The sequence below is a fragment of the Microcebus murinus genome, chromosome 3 (genome assembly GCF_040939455.1).
Source record: "Microcebus murinus isolate Inina chromosome 3, M.murinus_Inina_mat1.0, whole genome shotgun sequence".
In the NCBI taxonomy this organism is placed as follows: domain Eukaryota; kingdom Metazoa; phylum Chordata; class Mammalia; order Primates; family Cheirogaleidae; genus Microcebus; species Microcebus murinus.
The window spans coordinates 15805780-15829499 of NC_134106.1; the positions used below are offsets into that span (position 1 = coordinate 15805780).

Consider the following 23720-nt stretch of genomic DNA (forward strand, 5'->3'; position numbering starts at 1 on the left):
GTGTGTGCATTTCTGGTCTCCACTAGCCCCTGGGCCTGTGGGGTCTGAGTTCCAGAGCCCGGGCGTGGCACTTAAGGGTGTTGGCTCTGGCATTAAACTGTCTGGGCCTGCCACCCTGGACAGGTTATATAACCTCTCTAAGCCTCAGTTTCTTTTTTTTATTTTTGAGACAGAGTTTTGCTTTGTTGCCCAGGCTAGAGTGAGTGCCGTGGCGTCAGCCTAGCTCACAGCAACCTCAAACTCCTGGGCTCAAGCAATCCTGCTGCCTCAGCCTCCCGAGTAGCTGGGACTACAGGCATGCGCCACCATGCCCAGCTAATTTTTTATACATATATTAGTTGGCCAATTAATTTCTTTCTATTTTTTTATAGTAGAGACAGGGTCTTGCTCAGGCTGGTTTTGAACTCCTGACCTTGAGCAATCCGCCCGCCTAGGCCTCCCGGAGTGCTAGGATTACTGGCGTGAGCCACCGCGCCTGGCCCAGCCTCAGTTTCTTTATCTATAAAATGGGTATGATCATAGTACATTCCTCCCAGAGTTGTTATGAGGGGGAGATGAGATAACACGTGTGAAGCACTTGGCACCTGGCACTTAGGAAAGATTCTATAACTTTCAGCTGCTGCTGTTATCACCATTTCTGGCATCAGCCCATGATTTCAGGATCCAAGCCAACCTCCATGGAGCTTGGAAGGTGCCTTCCTTAATTGGCACAGCTCGTGTTCCGCGAGTCTCACCCTGTCACCTGCTAATCCTGGACGCGACACAGTGGGAACCAGACTCTCTCCCAGGACGTGCTGTCTCCACGTGTCTCCGCCTTGACCACGCAGTCCCCTGACTCACGTACAGTCTAGGCCTGATGGGGGAAAACACCTCTCGTTGACACATAAGCCCCGTGAGCTCTGATGGGGTGTCACACTTGGTTGTCTTCCCGTCCTCCTTCTGAAATCCCATGGTATGAAGTGTTGGAGAAGCTGAAAGGGAATTCCCTTCAATGTCAGGGCCAGGCTGTGGGGACGCTGGTGAGGAGATGGCCTTTGCCCCCAAGGACCCCACTTTCTGTCTGAGACACACAGAGGCACAGGCAGGCAGTCCCCCGTCGCGACACTGGACCCAATAGGAGGCAGGCAGGCGGGGCGGGTGAGTCCAGGCAGCGGCCTCGGCCTCGGCCTCTAATGCCCAGCGGTGCTCATCTAGGCAGAAGAAAGGGGAGGGTGATCCCGGCACAGTGTGGGCAGGGCAGGAGAGGCTGGGAAGTGCCACGTTTTACTGGAAACCACTCACTGGGCTTATGCTGGGGAGGTGGGGAGAGTGCGGTGGCCGTCCTGCACCCTTGGGTGCCAGGGAGCCCTCTCTGACAAGAAGGCGAGTTTCCTGCACTTTGAGCAGCAGAAGAGACGACGTCCCCCACTCACTCCTCCGGACAGGGACAGGCCCTTTCTGCTGAGGAGACAAGCCTGGAGCAAGCCTCTGGCCAGAGAATCGCTTCATTTACCCACCTCATTCATCCGTTCAGTCCTCCTTCATCAAAACTTTCCACAGAAAATAGGCTTTATTGTTGTTTTAACAACAAGATTAATAATTTGCTTGTCATAACAAATTCAAACCGTACCAAAGTATAGAACATAAAACTTGAAAGTTCCTTTTCCCTTAGGCCACTCCTCAGGGGTAACCACTGTTAGAAGTTTGTGATGGAGCCTTCCAGATTGCTTTCCTGTGTCCACACAATTGTGTGTGTGTGTGTTAACTCTTATGTTAACAACATAGACTGGGCATATTTCTAAGTCAGCATATATAGATTCATCCCATTTTTTTTACAAATACAACTGATACATGAATACAGTCTTGCTATTAAAAAATTCTAATAATACAGAGGTATATAGAGGACAAAGTAAACCCCCTCCCAACTTCTCTGCTACCTCCTTCCTTCTATGACACATTCTTCTCCCCAGTTTGGCGGGGGCTTAATCAGACTTTTTCCTGTCCATTTACATGCATAAATGACAATCATACAAATATATGATTGTCTGTATATGTTGTTTAACATCTTCCACAACTGGCCTTTTGACCTGACAATATGGGTTAGAAATGTCAGTATCTGGGCCGGGCACGGTGGCTCACACCTGTAATCCGAGTACTCAAGGAGGCCAAGGCGGGCGGATCATTTGAGCTCAGGAATTCAAGACCAGCCTGACCAAGAGTGAGACCCTGTCTTTACTAAAAAAATAGAAAGAAATTACCTGGCCAACTAATATATATAGAAAAAATTAGCCAGGCATGGTGGCGCATGCCTGTAGTCCCAGCTACTTGGGAGGCTGAGGCAGAAAGATTGCTTGAGCCCAGGAGTTTGAGGTTGCTGTGAGCTAGGCTGACTCCACAGCACTATAGCCTGGGCAACAGAGTGAGACTCTGTCTCAAAAAAAAAAAAAAAAAAAAAGGTGCTGTGGCTCACGCCTGTAATCCTAGCACTCTGGGAGGCCGAGACAGGCGGATTGCTTGAGGTCAGGAGTTCGAAACCAGCCTGAGCAAGAGCGAGACCCCGTCTCTGCTATAAATAGAAAGAAATTAATTGGCCAATTAATACATATCGAAAAAATTAGCTGGACATGGTGGCACATGCCTGTAGTCCCAGCTACTGGGGAAGCTGAGGCAGCAGGATTGCTTGAGCCCAGGAGTTTGAGGTTGCTGTGAGCTAGGCTGACGCCACGGCACTCACTCTAGCCTGGGCAACAAAGCAAGACTCTATCTCAAAAAAAAAAAAAAAAGAAAAAAAAAAGAAATGTCAGTATCTGTAGACCAGACTTGACCTTATTAATTGCTCTTGGGATTCCCCAGCTTGGCTTTACCTTGGTTTATTAACCATTTCCCTTCTGATAGATGTCATTCTTAATTGCTTTGCCACCACAAACAATGCTGCTGAGCGTCCTCAGAGATGCCTGATTACACACACCTGAGGAAGTCTGAACCGGGGCTGGAGGGGAGAGAGGACAGGTGCTGGGGCGGGGGTCAGGAACTCACACTTGGCAAGAGCCCGCCAGGAGCCTGGCCCTTTGTGGTGTGAGCAGTGGTTTCCTTCCCTCCCCGCCTCCCTCCCTTCCTTCCTTTTTAAATTAATAGACTTTCTTAAGAGCCATTTTAGGTTTACAGAAAAATTGAGTAGAAAAGTATAGGGAGATCTCACAGAGACCCCTCCCCAATACTCACTGTGTCTCCTTTTCTTTTTAGAGAGATAGGGTCTTGCTCTGTCACCCAGGCTGCAGTGCAGTGACACGATCCATAGCTCACTGCAGCCTCAAACTCCTGGGCTGAAATGATCCTCCTGCCTCAGCCTCCCAAGTATCTGGGACGATAGGAGCACACCACTACACCCAGTTAATTTTTTCTTTAATTTTTTGTAGATATGGGGTCCCCCTATATTGCCCAAGCTGGTCCCCTATTGTTAACATCTTGCATTTGTATGGTACATGTGTTACAACTGATGAACCAATGTTGACACATTATTATTAAATAAAGTCTATAGTTTACATTAGGGTTCACTCTCAGTGGTCTATGGGTTTGGACAAATACATAACGACATGTCTCCACCATTACAGCATAATACAGAGCAGCTTCCCTGCTCTAAAAATGCCCTGGGTTCTACCTGGTCACCCCTCACTCCCCTCGATCCCTGGCAACCCCTGCTCTTTACGTTGTCTTTATACAGTTTTGCCTTTTCCAGAATGTCATATAGCTGCAAACATACAGTATGTAGCCTTTTCAGCTTGGCTTCTTTCACATAGTAGTAGGCATTTAGGGTACCTCCCTGTCTTTTTATGGCTTGATAAGCTCATTTCATTTTATTGCAGAATAATATTCCATTGTATGGATGCACCAGTTTATCCGTTTCTGAAGGATATCGTGGTTGCTCTGAATTTTTGGCAATTATGAATAAAGCTGCTATAAACATTTGTGTGCAGTTTTCTGTGTGGACGTAGTTTTCGTACAAATACAGTATTTGTCTTTTGTGACTGACTTACTTCATTTAGCACAATGCCCTTGCTTTTCATACATGTTTTATGTAGCATGTAATCAAAACTTTCTTCTTTTTTAAGGCCAATTAATATTTCATTTGTGTATGTATTATATATATATACATATATATATAATACATACACACACCACATTTTGTTTATCCATTTCCCTTCACCTGTAAATGATCACTGGGGCTATTTCTATCTCTTAGATACTGTGAATAATGTTGTGAACATGGGCAGGCAAATATCTTTTCAAGATCCTGCTTTCAATTGTTTTAGATGTATTCTAAGAAGTGGGATTGATGAATCATATGATAGTTCTATTTTTAATTTTTTGAGGAACCACCATACTGTTTTTTCCATAGGAGCTACCCTATTTTATATTCCCATCAATAGTGTACAAGGGTTCCAATTTCTCCACATCCTTGCCAATATTTATTTTCTGATTTTTAAAAAAAAATTTAGCAGATGCCACCCTAGTGGGTGTGAAGTGATATCTCACTGTGCTTTTGGTTTGCATTTTCTTAATGATGAATGATTTTGAGCATCTTTTCATGTGCTTTTTTGCCATTTATGTTATCTTTGGAGAAATGTCTATTTAAGTCCTTTCCCCATTTTTTTAACCAGGTTCTGTTGTCATTGTTGTTGTTGTTAAGTTGCAGGAGTTCTTTACATAGTTTGGGTCTTGACCCCTTATCATATACATGATTTGCAAATATTTTCTCCCAGTCTGTAGGTTGCCTTCTCACATTGTTGATCATTTCCTTTGGTGCATAGAAGTTTTTAGTTTGATGTAGTCTCATTTATCTATTTTTGCTTTTGTTGCATGTGCTTTTGGTGTCATAACCAAGAATCACTGCCAAATCCATTGTTTCGAAGATTTCCCCCTATGTTTTCTTCTAAGAGTTTTACAGCTTTACATCTTACGTTTAGGTTTTTATTCCTTTTGAGTTAATTTTTGTATATGGTGAAAGGTAAGGGTCCAACTTTTGTGTGTGGATATCCAATTTTCCCAACATTTGTTGAAAAGATTGTCCTTTCCCCATTGAATGATCTTGGTACCCTTGTGGAAGATTATTTGACCATATATATAGTCGAAGGTTTATTTCTGTGCTGTCTAATCTCTTCCATTGGTTTATATGTCTGTCTTTAAGCCAGTAGATTTTGATTAATGTAGCTTTGTCATATGTTTTGAAATCAGGAAGTATAAGACTTCGAACTTTGTTCTTTTGAGTACTCTCTTAATTTCTTTTATGACTATTGATCTATTCAAGTTTCCCACTTGTGTCAATTCTGAAACTATGTATTTCCCTGGAAAATTATTTATTTAATTTGGGTTTTTAATTTATAGGTAGACCTTTAATATAATATTCTCATTTATTTAAAAAAGGGAGCATAAAATTATTAGGTATTATTAGGTATTACTAATACCTAAAAAAATTCAGATTTGCCAAAAGCATGTCTAATTCATTATTATTTTTAAGCAATCAAGTTTTTTTCGTGTGTGAGTTTGTTATTAACTCCTTTCTAGTTTCTTTGTAATTATTTTATTGTTATTTTACTAACTTCTTGAGTTCATTTAGCTTCAGATTTTCTTGGCTAAACATTTTTCTCTAGATAGCCTTTGGCCTGAATCCCCCAGATTTTGATATATAAGACTCTTATTGTTATTTTGAAATTAATTTTGAAATTAATCCATAATAGTTTATCCCACATTAGATTAGCTCTTTAACCTAGGAGTTATTAAGAAGAGTATTTTAAAATTTTCTAAGATTATTTCTAGTAATAAATCTATTTTTATTTCTAAGACATATGCTTTATTAATTGATGTATTTCTATTTCTAGTTCCAAGATATATTTTTGGCCTCCATTTGTAATTCTGTTACATTCTATTCAGTGAATGTGTCCTATATGATTCCAGTTTTTTGGAATTTATTGGGCTTTTTTTTTTTTTTTTTTGAGACAGAGTCTCACTTTCTTGCCCAGGCTAGAGTGAGTGCCGTGGCGTCAGCCTGGCTCACAGCAACCTCAATCTCCTGGGCTCAGCGATCCTACTGCCTCAGCCTCCCTAGTAGCTGGGACTACAGGCATGCGCCACCATGCCCGGCTAATTTTTTTTTTGTATATATATTTTTAGTTGGTCAATTAATTTCTTTCTATATTTTGGTAGAGACGGGGTCTTGCTCAGGCTGGTTTTGAACTCCTGACCTCGAGCAATCCGCCCGCCTCGGCCTCCCAGAGTTGGGCTTTTTATTATAGCCTCATAAATACAAAGAAAAAGATTTGGAAGTTACATACTATAGTGTTAACAGCAATTGACTCTTGAGAGGGCTGTGAAATTAAAGGGTAGAGGCTGCAAGGGGAGGCTTTTTGTTTGTTTTCACTTTGTATACATTTGACTGGCTGAAAAAATCTTTTACCACATGAATTTGTTCAAGTATTAATGTTTTTCAAAAGTAACTCAGAGAACCTGGCAGTATAAGCCTCTGGGTGCAGTGGCCAACAGACCTCTGAAAGCACCATTGTATGATAGCTCTTGACTGAGACACTGCCACTAAAAAATGTGCTTACCTTGCATTTCCTAAGTACCTAACATCAGGCTTTGGGTAGAGAGAGAGAAAAATCTACATACAGTCTGAGCCAGGCAGGTGGTTCCCAACACTTTGGGAGGCCAAGGATCTTTTGGCCTTCAAAAGAGGATCTTTTGAAGCCAGGTGTTCGAGACCAGCCTAGGCAACATAGTGAGACCCTGTCTCTAAAAAAAATTAAAAAATAAAAAATTAGCCCAGCATGGTGGCCTGGCCCTGTAGGTACTTAGCAGAAGGATCACTTGAGCCCAGAAGTTATAGGCTGCAATGAGCTATGATCTCACTACTGCACTCCAACCTGGGTGACACAGCAATACTCAATCTCAAAAAAAAAAAAAAAAGAAAAGAAAAAGAAAGAAAGTAAACAAAACCAAAAACCAGTCTGGCCTTTCTAAAGCTCATAGTCTGGGGCCGGGCGCGGTGGCTCACGCCTGAATCCTATCACTTTGGGAGGCTGAGGTGGGAGGATAGATCGAGGTCAGGAGTTCAAAACCAGCCTGAGCAAGAGCAAGACCTCGTCTCTACTAAAAATAGAAAGAAATTAATTGGCCAACTAAAAAATATATAGAAAAAAATTAGCTGGGCATGGTGGTGCATGCCTGTAGTCCCAGCTACTTGGGAGGCTGAGGCAGAAGGATCTCTTGAGCCCAGGAGTTTGAGGTTGCTGTGAGCTAGGCTGACGCCACTGCACTCTAGCTTGGGAAACAAAGTGAGACTCTGTCTCAAAAAAAAAATAAGGCCGGGCGCTGTGGCTCACGCCTGTAATCCTAGCTCTTGGGAGGCCGAGGCGGGCGGATTGCTCAAGGTCAGGAGTTCAAAACCAGCCTGAGCAAGAGCGAGACCCCGTCTCTACTATAAATAGAAAGAAATTAATTGGCCAACTGATATATATATAAAAAAATTAGCCGGGCATGGTGGCACATGCCTGTAGTCCCAGCTACTCAGGAGGCTGAGGCAGGAGGATCGCTTGAGCCCAGGAGTTTGAGGTTGCTGTGAGCTAGGCTGACGCCACGGCACTCACTCTAGCCTGGACAACAAAGTGAGACTCTGTCTCAAAAAAAAAAAAAATAAAAAATAAAAAAAAATAAAATAAAATAAAAGCTCATAGTCTTGTTGGAAAAACACATTCCAATACAGAGCCATCACAGTGATCATGACATTGTGCCTGGAGGAGTTATTCCCTCTAACTGTCCAAGGAGGCCTCAGAGAGGGTTCCAGACCTGGATTTAGAAGAATGGGAGGAACTGGCTCAGAAAGGTAGGCAGTAGGGTTGCCAGATTTAGCAAATAAAAACACAGGATGCCAGTTAAATTTGAACTTCAGATGAATATATATCTTTTGTATGTTTCATGCAATATTTGGGAGATATTAATACTTTAGTTAGTCGCCCCACGTATGGCTTTGAGGACAGTTTGTTCAGGAAGGGAAGTGACAGAGGCAGAGAAAAAGAAGGGTTGGGCAAGAAGGTGGGCTCAGTTCCGGTCAGGGGACACGGGGTCAGTGGAACACGCGATTGGAGACGTTGCATTTCGGGCCGCAGGGTTTCGGGGTTCAGGTCTTAGGGGAGAGATTAGGGCTGAGTGTGACGTGATAGGATAGACAGGGTATGTGCTACAGCTACAGGCTGTCAAACAATGGCAGTTGGAGCCACGAGGGTGGTGGGTAGAGATTCTTTCCTTGTCCAGGAAAGCAGGGCGTGTTGGTGTAACCCGGTTAAAAAGATCAACGCCAAGTAATTAATTAAAGGAAGAACACTTCGGGAGCCTGAGCGATCTCCGGGGTGCGCTGGCGGGAATGCCGGCAGGGGGCGCCCCTGGGCGGCGGGCGGCGGGCGGCGATGCCCGGGCGCGGCTCAGGGCGGGCACCGGGGTGCTCAGCGCGGGCGGCGGAGGTGGCGGTCCTCCTGCGTCTGCCCCCAGGCAGCCTTGCCAGCTGCCCGGCCGGCTTCTGGGCGGGTGCGCAAGCTGAAGCCGGGAGAGCGGAGGGTGTCACCCAGGCGGGCCTGCCGCTTCCGAAGGCCCTTTCCTGGCGTGAGCCCGGCGGGCGGGAGGAGAGGGCTCTGGCTCACCTGGAGACGGTCTCCTTAGTGTCCGTAGCTGTCTCATCCTGGGACGGCTGCGTCCTGCAGGTCCCTTCCCTAGCTCCCCACTCTACTCGGGAGGGAGTGGGATTGGAGTACAGAGGAAGCCGCCACCCTCCCAACCTCTGGGTGGAGACACCCCTCCTCAGGTCACAGGTGCCCTGCAAGCTCCCACCCTGCAGCCCAGACCGGAACTGCCTTTGGAAGGAAGGAGTCGGGCAGAGGGGAGGGTTCCCAAACGTGGCTCTTCTCCAGGATGATCGCGAGGTTTCCTGCTAACCCCTGTCGGGGGAGCCCCGGCTCTTCAAGGCTTCCTCCCATAAAAGGCCCGGGGTGGGGTTGGGGGTGAAGCTAGAGCTTGCGGTCGGCCCTGGTCGTGGGAGCCTCAGCTGTGACCGCAGGGTGGACTGTGCGCTGCCGCCGTCTCCCCGCCGCCGCGGGTGGGTCCTCCACGGCCGCCCGGCCACTCTCTGCCCCAGCATCTGTGATTTCCTGGGTGAACCCCATTGTTGCTTATATTCAGGAACCTCATTCTGTGTCTCCCTGCACTGGGATGTGTGCTTTCCAGGGCTGCACCCTCAGCGCCTAGAGTGCACCGACACAAAGGAGGTGCTCGGCGGATGAGCCCGAGTGGATGGCACCCTCCCCTCCTCATTCTGCCTGTCCCTTCCCAGCCCAAGGCACTTGGCAGTGGCTCTCCACCGGAATTTAGTTTTGAAATCTTGATTCCTGTCTAGATTTAAAGCTTTTGAGACAGGGTATTTCTTTTTCGTCAAGCTTACTGCCTTTCCAAAAAATAAGTGAGGCCTAACGTTCTCAACATGATCCTACTGGTCATGGGATGACTTGTTGCGGGTTTCCCTCCAGTGTTTGCCATTCTTGCCGTAAGTTAGGTCTGGCCATGAGCTAGGTGCTCTGTACACAGTGAAGACATGGCCCTGAAGTGGACACCAGGCCTGCTCCCAAGAGGCGTGTGGAGGGAAGGCACATGATCCTCTCAAACCACCCTTGAGTTCCCTCAGGAGTCACAGATGGCCACCTTTGTAAGGAATTACTGGGCCATATTCCGTATCTTCTATGAGGCTGGAATCCTGTGCTTTGTGTAGGGTGAAACCCCCTTGGGTTCTGATTTCTAAATACCTACTGCTTTGGGGAGGCTTCCGTTGTCCAGGCATTGGCCGAGGGAATGGTTTAGAAGGCCAACAGGCAAACTTTTCTTAATTCAGTGCTTTTGTTGCTATAATAGGCCAAATTGGCAGAGGTTTAACTAAGGAGTGTTACGGTGGCTTTCTTGAGGTAAAACTCAAACTTGCACCATCACTTGGATGGACCAGTTGACTACAACTATTGCTCAATTCTCAAAGCAGACATCGTGCAGGGTGTGGTGGCTCACACATAATCCGAGCACTTTGGGAGGCTGACACAGGAGGATCACTTGAGGCCAGTTCAAGACCAGCCCAGCAACATAACTACCTGTCTCCATAGCCAGGTTGTGTCTGTAGCCCTACCTAACTTGGAGGCTGAGGCAGGAAGACCCCTTGAGCCTAGTTGTTTGTGGTTGCAGTTACCTATGATCGAGACACCGCATTCCAACCTGGGTGATGGAGCAAAACCCTGCCTCTAAAAAAAGCAGACATTTAGAGATAATCCTAGGTAGCTCTTTGTAATCAAATGCTCAGCAAAATACTGACTTGTTGGCAGTCCTATTCTTTTACTACTGCATAATCACAGCATCAAGGGCTCCCAAACTGGCCAGTGAAGATGGAAGGGATCATTGATGGTCTTGAACCACTGTCTGACCTCCACAAAACCTCAGCAACTTCCAGGCCTCTGTGAGAGGGAGGGATTGAGATTCTCCATCACAATGCTTTTCTCTTCACCCTGGCAGCTCATACACATCAGAGCAAATCTACATATAACTTAGTAATTTATCTACAACTTGAATCAAAAGCCATTTATTGACTATAACCCCAAGTGATGCACAGGAGTTGCTTGGTTAGCTAACAAGTACCAAGTACTCACTTGCCATGGCACTTCATACGTGTTCTTTAATCTTCATGGTCTGGGCAGGTCACTATCATTTCCTTTTCCTATGCAAGGAAAGCAAGGCTTAAAAGAAGAAATCATTTGCCTAACAGATGGGAACCTAGGCAGTTTAACTCCAGAGCCCATATTCTAATTGTCCAAGAAACTTTGAATCAAATCTTCATTGAACCAATTTTTCCCTTAAATTACCAGATAGAAGACAAGACTGTTTCATCTGGTTTAAGTTCTTGGTAAATACATATTTTTTAAGTTCTACGACTGGAACATAATAGAAACTAGAGAAATTTATCTATATGATATGAAGGTAAAGTTCACTAACAACCCTACTTAATAATGAATTTCTGATAGCATCCGTCCTATAGTAAAGTTCTTAGAGTTAAGTACTCTTTAGCTCCAAGATTCTGTGGGCAGTCAGGATATTGTTTGGTTTCCTTAAGTCGGAGTAAACTTGAATGGGCAATCTTAAGTGAGGTACAGAGGGTTATTTTATCTAGAGAAAAACACAAGACCAGGTTTATTTCATACGTTATTCACACATTTTTTTCATTTTCTAATTTATACATAATATACAAAGAAGTGAAGTTAACATTATTTCATATGAACCAATAAGAGCCAGGACTTAAGACAAACTGGTCCAGAAACAATCCATATCAAAAGGAGACATTCAAAAGTAAAGCCTAGGTGTTTTTGCCCAATTAAATTTCTTTAATCTGAAATGCCATTTTCAGATTTTACCAAAATTTCATGTTAACTTCCTAAAAGGTGGAATTGAAGTGGGCACCAAAAATGGCAGACCATAACATTTCTACAAGGATGTGTTTTTCTAGAATAGGCCTAAGAATATTGGGAAGATTGGGTTGTCAGCATTGGGACACATGGGAACATCAGGACCCCAGAGGGTTGAGTTTCCCAATGTAATATTCTCTAGAATTGCCATTTTCTAAATTTGCAGAGATTCAACTGCTTATGCCAACAGAGGGCAAGAATGAAGACTAGGAATTCAATTGTACAAAGACAGGTTAGTCATTATCAATATCCAACAAGGATAGCTTTGATCCTGAAACCATGGGCTGATACTGGGAACAAAATTTTGACAAGGGGCCAAGACACTCTAAGGCTGGCAAAACAAAGTAGGAAAGAGTGGAAGAGAGCAACTTTGTGTGGGGGTGGAGGAAGCACTGCTGGGACATGCTGATGAACCAGTGTGACTACAAGAAGGAGCAATGACAGGTGGCAGAATTTAATGGCCTCAACAAGGAATGTTGGGTTAGAAGAAAACTAGAATAACTCAACATCAAACATGAAAAAGTATGCCTGGCACCCCAAACTTTATGCCATTATTTTTAGGTTCATGATATGAACAGCTAAGTGATAAAACCTTTATATTCAATATTGTGCTCAGAAGGACTGCTTTTCCTCTGCAGACCTCTAGTAAAAAATCCCTTCCGTGTTCAACTGACAGCATGTTCATTTTAGTTTTCAGCACTAAACATAAGTGGGTTAACATAAATGTTCATACAAAATACTGACTTCAACAAAATACAAAGCACTTTCTTTATCTTTCAGAAACTGAATATACACAGCAAGTTTTTCCAAAATATTTTCATAGGCAAAGGATTAAAAACGATTTTAATTATACACATATGCTCACAATTTTGCCTTAAAAAGATTGTTGGGAAATGTACATAAGGCCGCTTGTAAATGTACATCATGTTACTGTTATGTCTTATGTCCAGAGGAAAAAATGGTATCATACAGATTTGCTCTTACTTGGGAATAGGCTATTCAAAAATACAGTACTCTTCTGTACAAAGAAAAAAGTCACATCACATTTAATAAGATGGAAAAAGCATTGGCTCCATGGTAACCAAATATCTCAGTCCAATACTTTCTATTATGCACAATACCCTGACTTCAATTGAAAGTGATCCAATCCTAGCATGTCCATATTAACAGAGTCGACAACTATGTTATAAAACAAAACGTTTCTCACAATAATAAAAAGAAAGCTGGTTCATACTTCTTAAACCATATAAAGATAAAAAATTTTTAAAAAATCACTCTCAATTTGGAGAAATAAATTTACATTATACAACACTATATTGCCAGGTCAAAGAGGGCAGGGACATAAATGTACACTAAAATGCAAATGTTTCCCAAAGAGATAAAACAAATTCCATTTACAGCATGAAGGTTTACAAATGTACACCTGTACAACCAAGGAAGGTGTCACTACTAAATTAGCAAGGCTTTTATAACAACATCGAAACAAGATTTGCTTTCAAAGTGTAAACTTACACCTATTACTACACACACAATGCATATATTTATAGGAAGCAAAAAAAGCTATTTGAATATGTAATCATGCTTAAATGTTGAGCTATCAAATTCACTTTTCAGTGGCCCCTTTTCACCTCTATCTGATTCCTACTTCTTGCATCTACTATGAAAAAGCAAAATAAAGCTCAACACTTCCTCAACATATTTTTGTAATTCTATATGCAAAACGAAATACAAATTTTCACTCTTTCTCATTGCAAACCAAACTGAAAAGTTAATATGTGACTTAACTTTTCATTTAGTGCACTTAACTGCATGGAAGTGTCACCATGATTTTGTTTTTTCTAACTCTTACAACAATTACATATGTAAGTATATACAATATTTCTGTACATTGCCAGAGACATTTTAGGGCAGTATTTGTATTAAAACAGCACATCTCCTGTAAATAACGTTAGGTTCTTTTCATCTCAAATCATTTTATTCTTGTCTTTCTTGCTGCGTTTTTATTTGCATGATAGTTTGTGAATTACCAAAATACAACTTAACTTTCTTTTTAAAATATTAATATTTATGCAGTTGATTGTTAATCTGTTATAAAAGGCGTCACATCACGCAAAAGAAAAAAAAATAAGGACTATAATTCTATATACATCTCTATAAACCTGTTGTGCTATGGGGTTGTAGACCTACCAGACTGCAAGCCAGTTTATTAAAAGAATACTGTACTTTTTCCTTTAAAAACTATTTTTGTGACTTTACAAGGTAAAAATTTACAAAATATGTGACAGCTTTTTTTTTTTTTGATACAGTTACATCATATACAGGCATTCTGTGCTTTGCCAGCAATCCAATCTGATAGGTCTCCACTCAGGGCTGAATACAATTTATCATTTACCACCCCCACCCCCCAAATATACACAAGAACCTTAAAAAATTTACAAATGGATGAATAAAGTCAATAAATAGTTTTGCTTTAAAAAAAAATTTGAAGATTCATAGTTGAGTTGTGTTTTGATAATTCACAAAAGAAACGTTCTCTTCACATGGTTAAATCATCTTCTTTCTCTTGTTCCTTTACAGCATTCCATTTGGTGGTCCTCCAATAGGCCCTAGATCTGGGCTATTTTTCAAATAATACTTTTCCAACTTGGCCAGTATATGCTTCCCGTATGTGTATTTCCGCAAAGTAGTAATGTGAGGTCGAATCTGAAAAACATATAATTTGCTTAAGAAATCTATATTATTTTAGTTTCTGATTCTTTTAAAAAGTACACCCAAATCTGGGTAACATAGAGGAACAACTACAATTTAAAAATTTAAATCGAAAGAAAGCTACTTTTTGCAAAAGGAAATCAATCTCAATCCCTCCAAATATCTGCTCTCAAAATTTGTTCAAAGAATAAGCAAACCACTACTCCTAAACTATGTCACATGACAACAGAGACTCTAAACAGCAAGAAAGTTTTTTTTGTCTTGTTTTGTTTTTTAATTAAAGAAACAGGGTCTTGTTCTGTCACCACAGCTGGACTGCAATGGTGTAATCATAGCCTCCAAATCCTGGATTCAGTCGATCCTCTTGCCTCAGCTTCCTGAGTAGGTGGGACTACAGACATACACTACCAGACGTAGTGAGCTACTAAATTGTGTTTTTTTGGAGACAGAGTCTCATTCTGTTGCCCAGGCTAGAGTGCCATGTCATCAGTCTAGCTCATAGCAGCCTCAAACTCCTGGGCTCAGGTGATTCTCCTGCCTCAGCCTCCCAAGTAGCTGGGACTACAAGCATGTGCCAATCATGCCCGGCTTTTTCTATATATTTTTAGTTGGCCAATTAATTTCTTTCTATTTTTAGTAGAGATGGGGTCTCACTCTTGCTCAGGCTGGTTTCGAACTCCTGACCTTGAGCGATCCTCCCGCCTCAGCCTCCCAGAGTGCTAGGATTACAGGCGTGAGCCACCGTGCCTGGCCGAGCTATTAAATTTTTAAAGAATCATATTATCATTATCTTTTCTGCCAGGCCAGCAAAATTTTTGTAAGTAATAATAACTGGCACTGATGAGGGTATGGTAAAACAGGCACTCTTCTCATATTGGATAGATGTCTAAACTTGTACAAGATATTCTGAGCATAGCTTGGCAGTATCTATTAAAACATAAAATGTTTACAATGCTTTGACACAGCAATTTAACATCCAGGAATTTATTCTACCAAAATAGCTATGCAAAAATTCTGTATGAAGCACTACTTATGTATAACAATTAGGGACGATCCAAGTGTCATAAATATATTACCGGTTAAATAATGTAGCTGTTAAAAAATATTAAAAATTATCTGTATGTATACTTTTAAGCAGAAATGATAATGTAAAGAAGTAGGTGAAAAATTTAGTACAAATTAAAGATGAATTTTAAAAATCAGAAGGCCCAAACACTTTTATGGCTAGAAGCAATCTTAAGAGATCACTTCCTAAATGAGATGAGGTTCAAACAGGTTATGTTCATTTCATGCTGCCTAAATGAATACATTTAGAAAAAGAGCAAGAGTGTTCAAAATGTTACTTCTTTCAGTATTCTTTTCAATACTAAGTCTTCCTATTGCAATAGATGATTTCTTTCTTAAAAAGGCATTAGATTCTAGTAGGATGATACAGAGAAAACTGTGTGAAGGGAAAGTATTAGGAGTTAGTGCTAACCAAAAAGAAATCAACACAAATTCTCTTCAGAAAAATGTACTATGTTAAAGTCAATGTTCAACCATGTAATATAGTAAATTAGTAAATCAAATACAGTCCACCTTCCATATCCATGGATTCAATCAAACGTGCATCAAAACTATATATATATATATATATATATATATATTTTCTTTTTAAAGAAAGAAGTTAACAGCTTTAAGTTTAAATTGAAAGAAAGGAAAGAAACAAAAGTAGGTGTATGCCTGTAACCTTAGCTACTTGGGAGGCTGAGGCAGGAGGATTGCTTTTGTCCAAGAATTCTAGACCAAATAATACAGTGATATAGTGAGGCCCCTATCTCAAAAAAAAAAAAAAAAGTTGAATCTGTACTAAACAGACATTTTTCTTGTCACTGCTTCCTGTATTGTAAACAATACAGTTTAACAACTATTCATATAGCATTTATATTGTATTAGGTATCATAACTAATAGAGAGGTGGTTTAGTCTGTGGAAGGATGTACATAGGTTATATGCAAATACTATGTCATTTATATAAGAAGGAACTTGAGCATCTGTGGATTTTGGTATCCATGGGGGGGGTGTGAGAGGGTGTGTTCCTGGAACCAACCCCCCCCATAACTGAATATTTAAATAAGATGGGGGAAGAAAGAACAATACTAAACATTGGTAAACAGATGACTAATCAACATGATTACCTTAAGAATTTCATAAAAGGGTAAACCATACCAACATCTGCCAAAGTTATCCATCAATTTTAATTTTTTTATCTAGTTATAATACATAAGGAAATTAAATGCAAGGGAAGTTAAATGTGTAGCCTGAAGTTACAGATAAATTGAGTTATCTATATATTACCTTGTGCATGATTATTTTTCTCTGAGCAGGTTCAGCCATATCAATCATCTTTTGAACCACGTAATTGGCATACTGGTCCTTCATCATGGTGTATAAGGCACTGTGAGGACCATCATTCTGGCAGCAAACTTCATCAATCAGTAGAGCTCTCTCAGCACGGGAGGCATGAGTAACACACTTTTCTACTACATTGCTAAAAATTAAAGTAGATAAACAATATTTTGTTAATTCGTTTTTTACACCAAAATTTTCTTGACTTTTGAAATCAAGAATCTATTCCAATGCAGTAGTAAACAGAAGAATCAAGATGGGATTCTCTTGTCTTTTGAGTGCTTTTAAAACAGAAATTGGTATCATGGGACATTATATATTGAAATTATAATTTAAAAAAGGCAACTACATCATTAGTAAGTCCTGAGACTTTCAAAAATATGCACTAAATAAATTTGCATTTCCTCACAGGTCTTGTAGATAAATGATTTTTTTTTTTTTTTTTTTTTTTAAAGGCTGGTCAAGTGGAGCAGTGGGAGTGGAGAAGGAACAAAGGAATCTGTAACTGGTTGTGATCAATTAGTTGTAAACACCACTGCACTCGGACCAACCTGATTTTTTAAATATAGACTTCATGTGGCCAAAATAAATTTTTTGTATTATGTGGACAAAATAAATTTGTTATGTAGATTTTTCAAAAGTAAAAGCAACGTTCTGCATATGCTTTTTAACAACATGAAAAAAGATTGTAGTTCAATGATATAGCCTACATCCATTTTTGTGCTTACTAATAAGTTAAAGCCAAGAAATTCAAAGAATTGAGCAATACAGCAATACCTGGCAAATTTGTGTTGACTCAGGGCTAACACCTTTCCTCTGATTTCAGAAACAATTTTACTCTTGTCTTCAGGTCGACCATGTTCTAGTACATGCTGAATAACATAATTGCCATACTGATCCTAAGGACAAATATTTAAAAATTAATTCACCTAAGTCATTCCTTAAGAATAATGATTACTACTCTTTATTTAAAAAGATATTAATAATTTTGTCTAAACACTCTATAGTATAGTCAGAAGAATAGACTTTGTTTCACTGTTTCTAGAATATTTAATAATATATTTCTTTTAAAAATCAGAAAATTTCCAAATATATATAAACATTTCAAATTATTAAGTAATTTATACCTGTACCAACTGTTCTGTATGTTGGTGGAGTTCTTCTAAGATAGGTAAAGTCTGTTCTGCAGTGCAATGTTCTAGGATGCGCTGAATTACTCTGCAGCCATAAGGATGAGTTGAAAGCACAAATACCTTAATAAAATGTAAAAAATTAGTACTTGCATTCTCTGTCATTTTTTAACAGTTTTATGAGGCAGAGAGGTTTTTGACAACACCTAGAATTAGTTCAAAATACAAGGGAGATGGATTCACATTTAATATGACCACCATGTTAGCAAAGACTGGGACGTAGGACGAGGGAGCACTCAATTTAGGAGCTAAAGGTATTCTGATCTAAAGGAACCTAACAACAAGATTGAGTGTATGTAATAACAGGAAAGAATGGGTAAGAAGAGGGAAGGTAGTTTAACATTTAATTAAATACCATTAAGTACTATGTAATAGTCACTAATTGCTATGTATTTTCTGTATTATTATACAGTCTTAAGTTTTCTTCCCTCCTCTTCCTCTACAAGGGAATCTGGAAAACACTGTTTGGTTTACATTCTAACAGTGATTACCTTTACTTCTTAAAGTCAAGTGATTATAACTTGTATTTCTACATTTTGTAGGTTCAAAAAAATGAAGCTATCTACTAACTCTAGAAAGAGGAAGAAATTAATGCATATTTACTATTTTGTCTCCTATTTTTGTATCCAAGTGCTCTGTATTATCCTGTGACTTCCAAAAAATGTGTTAACATTCAAAATTCTAAAATAATACCCTAACAAATTAGAAGCCAAACTCAATCTTACTTGTCCTTTGAAAGCATCGATGATGAACTGCAATGACTGTGGTTGAACACATTCAATACATTTTTGTACAACATGGTTTCCATTCTGATCTTTCACACATTTGAGTACATGACCATCTAACTCCTTGACCATTTCGCTCTGTAAAAGAGAAAATGTCAATAAACATAATAAATTAAAAATACTGACATGGGAACAAAAGTACACTCAAAAAATATTTCCTATTCGTATTTTTTTTAATATATGGAAGTTTAAAGTATTTTTCCTTGAAATATAATTAGGAGAAACCATTAAAGGTAAAACTTACTAAAATGTATTTTGTGGGATTGTAATGTGAATGATACATGCTGATGGTGCTAAATTTGTTTTATTTAGGCCGGGCGCGGTGGCTCACGCCTGTAATCCTAGCACTCTGGGATGGATTAATAAAATGTGGTATATGTATACCACGGATTAATAAATGTGGTATATTTACCACAAGGCGGGTGGACTGCTCAAGGTCAGGAGTTCGAAACCACCCTGAGCAAGAGCGAGATCCCGTCTTTACTATAAATAGAGAAGAAATTAATTGGCCAACTAATATTTATAGAAAAAATTAGCCAGGCATGGTGGTGCATGCCTGTAGTCCCAGCCACTCAGGAGGCTGAGGCAAAAGGATTGCTTGAGCCCAGGAGTTTGAGGTTGCTGAGGGCTAGGCTGATGCCACGGCACTCACTCTAGCCTGAACAACAAAACAAATCGAGACTCTGTCTCAAAAAAAATTTTTTTTGTTTTATTCAAGCTGTCTTCACTGTAAATATCATCCACTAATTGTTCTTAGTTGGTAAACTCATATAACTAATTCAGAATTATACATTTTTGCCTCATTTATCATCCCCTCCAAAGGAATTATTTTTAATGGCTGCACAAGTACATGGGAAAAAGTAAGGAATTGAGCACATATGGTTTATGTGATTGTCACCTATTATCTCAATAATTCCTGTAAGGGAAGAAATCATTGTTGGACATTTTTGTTCTTCCTGACACTCTTATAATAAAGAACTTGCTAGCTTTGACCATTAATACAATAATCTGTGTGCCTAATTAGAATAAAAATGGTATCCTGGAGAAATGAAACACACATACTTAGCTTAAAAGAATTCACATTTAAGTATCTTTCACCCAAAGAACTCTGAGCTACATTCTGACACAATCAGGTAGCAATCCTATTAAGCTATAACACAGATGTTTAGGTATAAACAAAATCAAATGTACTTAAGAATCCAAATAAATATAATATCATTACTCATTAACTGGTTTACCCAAGACTTACTCCCAATGCCTTATATTTTTAAATATCAAAGACATTTAAAATATCTATACCAGTTTGACACATGTGACAGACAAGTTCTATGGTTTTAAGTGTCCAGATTTGTTTCTTTCTCCATTGTGACATATCTTCAATTACTCTGAAACTGAGGATTTCCTCTGGAGAAATAATTATATTTTCTCACAGATTTTTAATGCTGTGATTAATGTATATACATGTACACATACATAAACATCCATCCATATAATACTATTGTTTTTAATTCTAGAATTTACTTTCATTGTATGGGAGTCAAGCCGATTTCTTTCTAATATTAACTGCAATTATCTTTTAAGAAATAATTATTTCCTTTACTCTTATGTTTTTATTGTAATACATAAATCATGTACAGAAAATAGTATCTACTTAGGGTTATTAATTTCATATTTAAAATCTGTTTATTCTTGTGTAAGAACCCCACTAATTAGTGTTGCTTCACAGTATATTTTAAAAATCTGGTGGATAAGTATTTATCCTCATTTCCTAATCTCAATATTCTACTCCATTTAAAATAATTGTAACAATTATTTTGATCAGTTATCTCGCCCGGAAAAAGGCCCACAGGCCAGACACAGTGGCTCACGCCTATAATCCTAGCACTCTGGGAGGCCGAGATGGGAGGATCACTCAAGGTCAGGAGTTTGAGAACAGCATGAGCAAGAGCGAGACCCGTCTCCACTAAAAACAGAAAGAAATTAATTGGCCAACTAACTAACTAAATAAATAAAGCCCACAAATACATGGTTGGATTTGCATCAATCCTTATTAACTTAATATTTAGACTTCTCATCCAAGAACACAGAATATTTCTCATTTAATTTATATGTTCTCTCAAAAAATTTTAAATCTTGTTAAGAGGATTCTTAGGTTACTTTTCTGTTGAGCTAGATTTCAAAAAAATTTATATATATATAATATAGTAATGCTACTGATGCTAAAAATTTTATTTTAAAAAAAATTTTTAGGCCGGGCATGGTGGCTCACGCCTGTAATCCCAGCCCTCTGGGAGGCTGAGGCAGGTGGATTGCTCAAGGTCAGGAGTTCGTGACCAGCAAGTCGCTACCTCTACTAAAAATAGAAACAAATTAATTGGCCACCTAAAAATATATAGAAAAAATCAGGCCGGCATGGTGGTACATGCCTGTAGTCGCAGCTACTTGGGAGGCTGAGGCAGGAGGATTGCTTGAGCCCAGGAGTTGGAGGTTGCTGTGAGCTGGGCTGACGCCACGGCACTCTAGCCCAGACAACAGAGTGAGACTCTGTCTCAAAAAAAAATTTTTTTTTACATTCCCCTTTAAGGCTGGGTAATATTCCATTTTATTCCTGTAACAGAAACATTATATACAACCCAAATAAACACTGGAAATAGTATAACGCATTCTGATATTACACAAAATCAAATAAGAGTAAAAACAGCCATCATTTAGTATTCTGCTTGGCACACAGTATGTACTCAAATATCTTCATTTAGAAATGATCTGCTTTGCAACTTTTAATTAGTATTTTGCTATTTGAGACATTTAAAAAATATTTTAGTCTAGTGGAAATATTTACTCATTTCAAGATTATTCTAAGATAAAAAAGTAATAATTTTAAAATTGAATAAAATAATACAAAAATTTTGTCATAACTTACAATTACCTGCTGGTCAGATGAAATAGACTCTAATGCTTTCTGAATAACACGGCAGCCATACATCTGCAAGGCTAAGGGCAGAACATGACCACGAATACGAGTAGCCAAGGCTAATTTTTGATCCAAACTCCCAAACTGACAGAAAAGAATATAATATTAATAAAAAGTGACCATAACATTACTTTGTTAAACTTGAATAAGACAGTGTTTGCAGCCCTGTGAATCTGTTTTTAAAATACACCTTTGGTAATTATGAAGGGAGGAGGTATTCAGGAAGAAGCCAATTAAGATAGACTTAGAGATAGACTGCAATAATAATTTTGCTACTTTTTTTGGGTTAAGTCATACTATCTAAAATTTCCTTGTTACTATAGATCAATCACCTTTAAAAGTAAACACCTTCATTTTCACTCTTAACAAAATCCCCATCTTTAATATATAAGCTTCTGAGCCATATATTCAGGCCATTAAAACTCACTCACTCAGACAATTCTCAAACTATACTGTGACGTAATTGAGGAGAAAACCTGTTAAGTCAAGCTATAACACAGAAGTTTATCTAAAAATTAGCTAAGTTACAAGTTAAAACACATCTATAAATCCAAATAAAAACTATTATTCATTAACTGGTTCACCTAACACTCCCAACACTTTAATTTTCAAATATTCATCAGGATTAATATTAAACTTTTCATTTAAAGTAGGCTCATATAGTTAAAATTTTTTTATTGTATCTTGCTTTTGCTCTATAATCCTATCTTTCTCTCCTCAATAAACCTCGTTTCATGCTTACCCCGAAAAATTTTTTTATTGTGATAAAATATGCATACTTTACAAAATATGTTATTTTAACTATTTTAAAGTATTGTCAAAAAAAAAATAAAGTATTGTCATTAAATATAAAATGTCCAATTTCGAACCAAAAGTGTAGATTATTATATCTCAGACCAGAAGCAGTATAATCATTCAAAAGTATGCACCTAAACTATTGACACAGTTTTGCCATCAGCTTTTTTTATGCCAGCAGCAAAGAAACCTAGAGGGCAAGTGTCAATGAAGTAGCGAAACAGGTTTTCCACAGCTTGTCCAGAATGGAATATTTTTCCTTGCAATAAGTGATCCAAAGCCTGGAAGAAGTGGTAGTTAGTTCGTGCAAGGACTGGTGAACACAGTGGATGACAAGAGAGCTTTTAAGTCCAGCTTCTGTAGTTGAGCAGCGTTATCTGTGCGACATGTGGTCGGTCTAGTGTTGTCTTTCAAAAGGACTGGCCTGTCTCTACTAACCAAACAAGGGGGCTTAATCCCAAGCATACTCATCATTTTGTCCAATTGGTTGCAGTACACGTTTGCTGTAATTGACTGACCAGGTTTCATGAAACTGTAGTGGATAATACCAGCTCTGGACTACCAAACAGACACCATTAGCTTTTAGGATGAATATGTGGTTTGGGACTGTGTTTTGGCACTTCATCTTTAGCCGACTACTGTACCAAACACTTGTGATTGTCAGGAAAAAAATCCATTTTTATCACACGTAATATTGCCTTTATGTCGTGACAGCAAAGAAAGATGAGCTTCAAGATGATTTCTGACACTCTTTTAATTCATGTAGCGTCCATCTATCCAGCTTCTTTACCTTGGCAATTTGTTTCAAACCTTGTCATATAGTCAGAATCATCCACCTTGGTCTCAAGTCAACCATGTGGCTCATTTTCAAGATAAAAATCATTAGGACAAGGCTGGGCGCGGTGGCTCATGCCAGTAATCCTAGTACTCTTGAGAGGCTAGGATCGCTCGAGGTCAGGAGTTTGAAACCAGCCTGAGCAAGAGCGAGACCCCGTCTATACTATATAAATAGAAATAAATTTATTGGCCAGCTAATATATATACAAAAAATTAGCTGGGCATGGTGGCGCATGCCTGTAGTCCCAGCTACTCAGGAGGGTGAGGCAGTAGGATTGCTTGAGCCTAGGAGTTTGAGGTTGCTGTGAGCTAGGCTGATGCCATGGCACTCACTCTAGCCTGGGCAACAAAGTGAGACTCTGTCTCAAAAAAAAAAAAAAAAAATCATCAGGACAGAACTACTCAAACCACTGTGTGTTCATTAGCCACATCTTCCCAAACACCTTGTTGGTATTTCGAGCTGTCTGCACTGCATTGATTCCATGATGGAACTCATATTAAAATATAACAGGAATTTTTGACTTACCTGTGGTATC

General features: G+C 39.4%; 1 protein-coding gene across 13 annotated transcripts in view; it reads right to left on the bottom strand.

The window, feature by feature from the left end:
* Nucleotides 1–11205: 11205 nt before the first annotated feature.
* The window catches only part of PUM2 (pumilio RNA binding family member 2), a 97204-nt gene continuing 84689 nt past the window's right edge, over nucleotides 11206–23720 (bottom strand). For 6 of the 13 annotated variants that reach the window (XM_076000571.1, XM_076000569.1, XM_076000574.1 and 3 more), the window contains 6 exons: nucleotides 21508–21636; nucleotides 18522–18659; nucleotides 17734–17859; nucleotides 17384–17505; nucleotides 16556–16748; nucleotides 11206–14213 (listed from right to left, as the gene is read on the bottom strand). In XM_076000571.1, the coding sequence (XP_075856686.1) occupies nucleotides 14082–14213; nucleotides 16556–16748; nucleotides 17384–17505; nucleotides 17734–17859; nucleotides 18522–18659; nucleotides 21508–21636 (840 nt within the window). In that variant the 3' untranslated portion in view covers nucleotides 11206–14081. Of the gene's footprint in view, nucleotides 14214–16555; nucleotides 16749–17383; nucleotides 17506–17733; nucleotides 17860–18521; nucleotides 18660–21501; nucleotides 21637–23720 lie in introns of all 13 variants that reach the window. The other 7 variants (XM_012787717.3, XM_076000567.1, XM_012787722.3 and 4 more) reach the window with 2 other exon arrangements.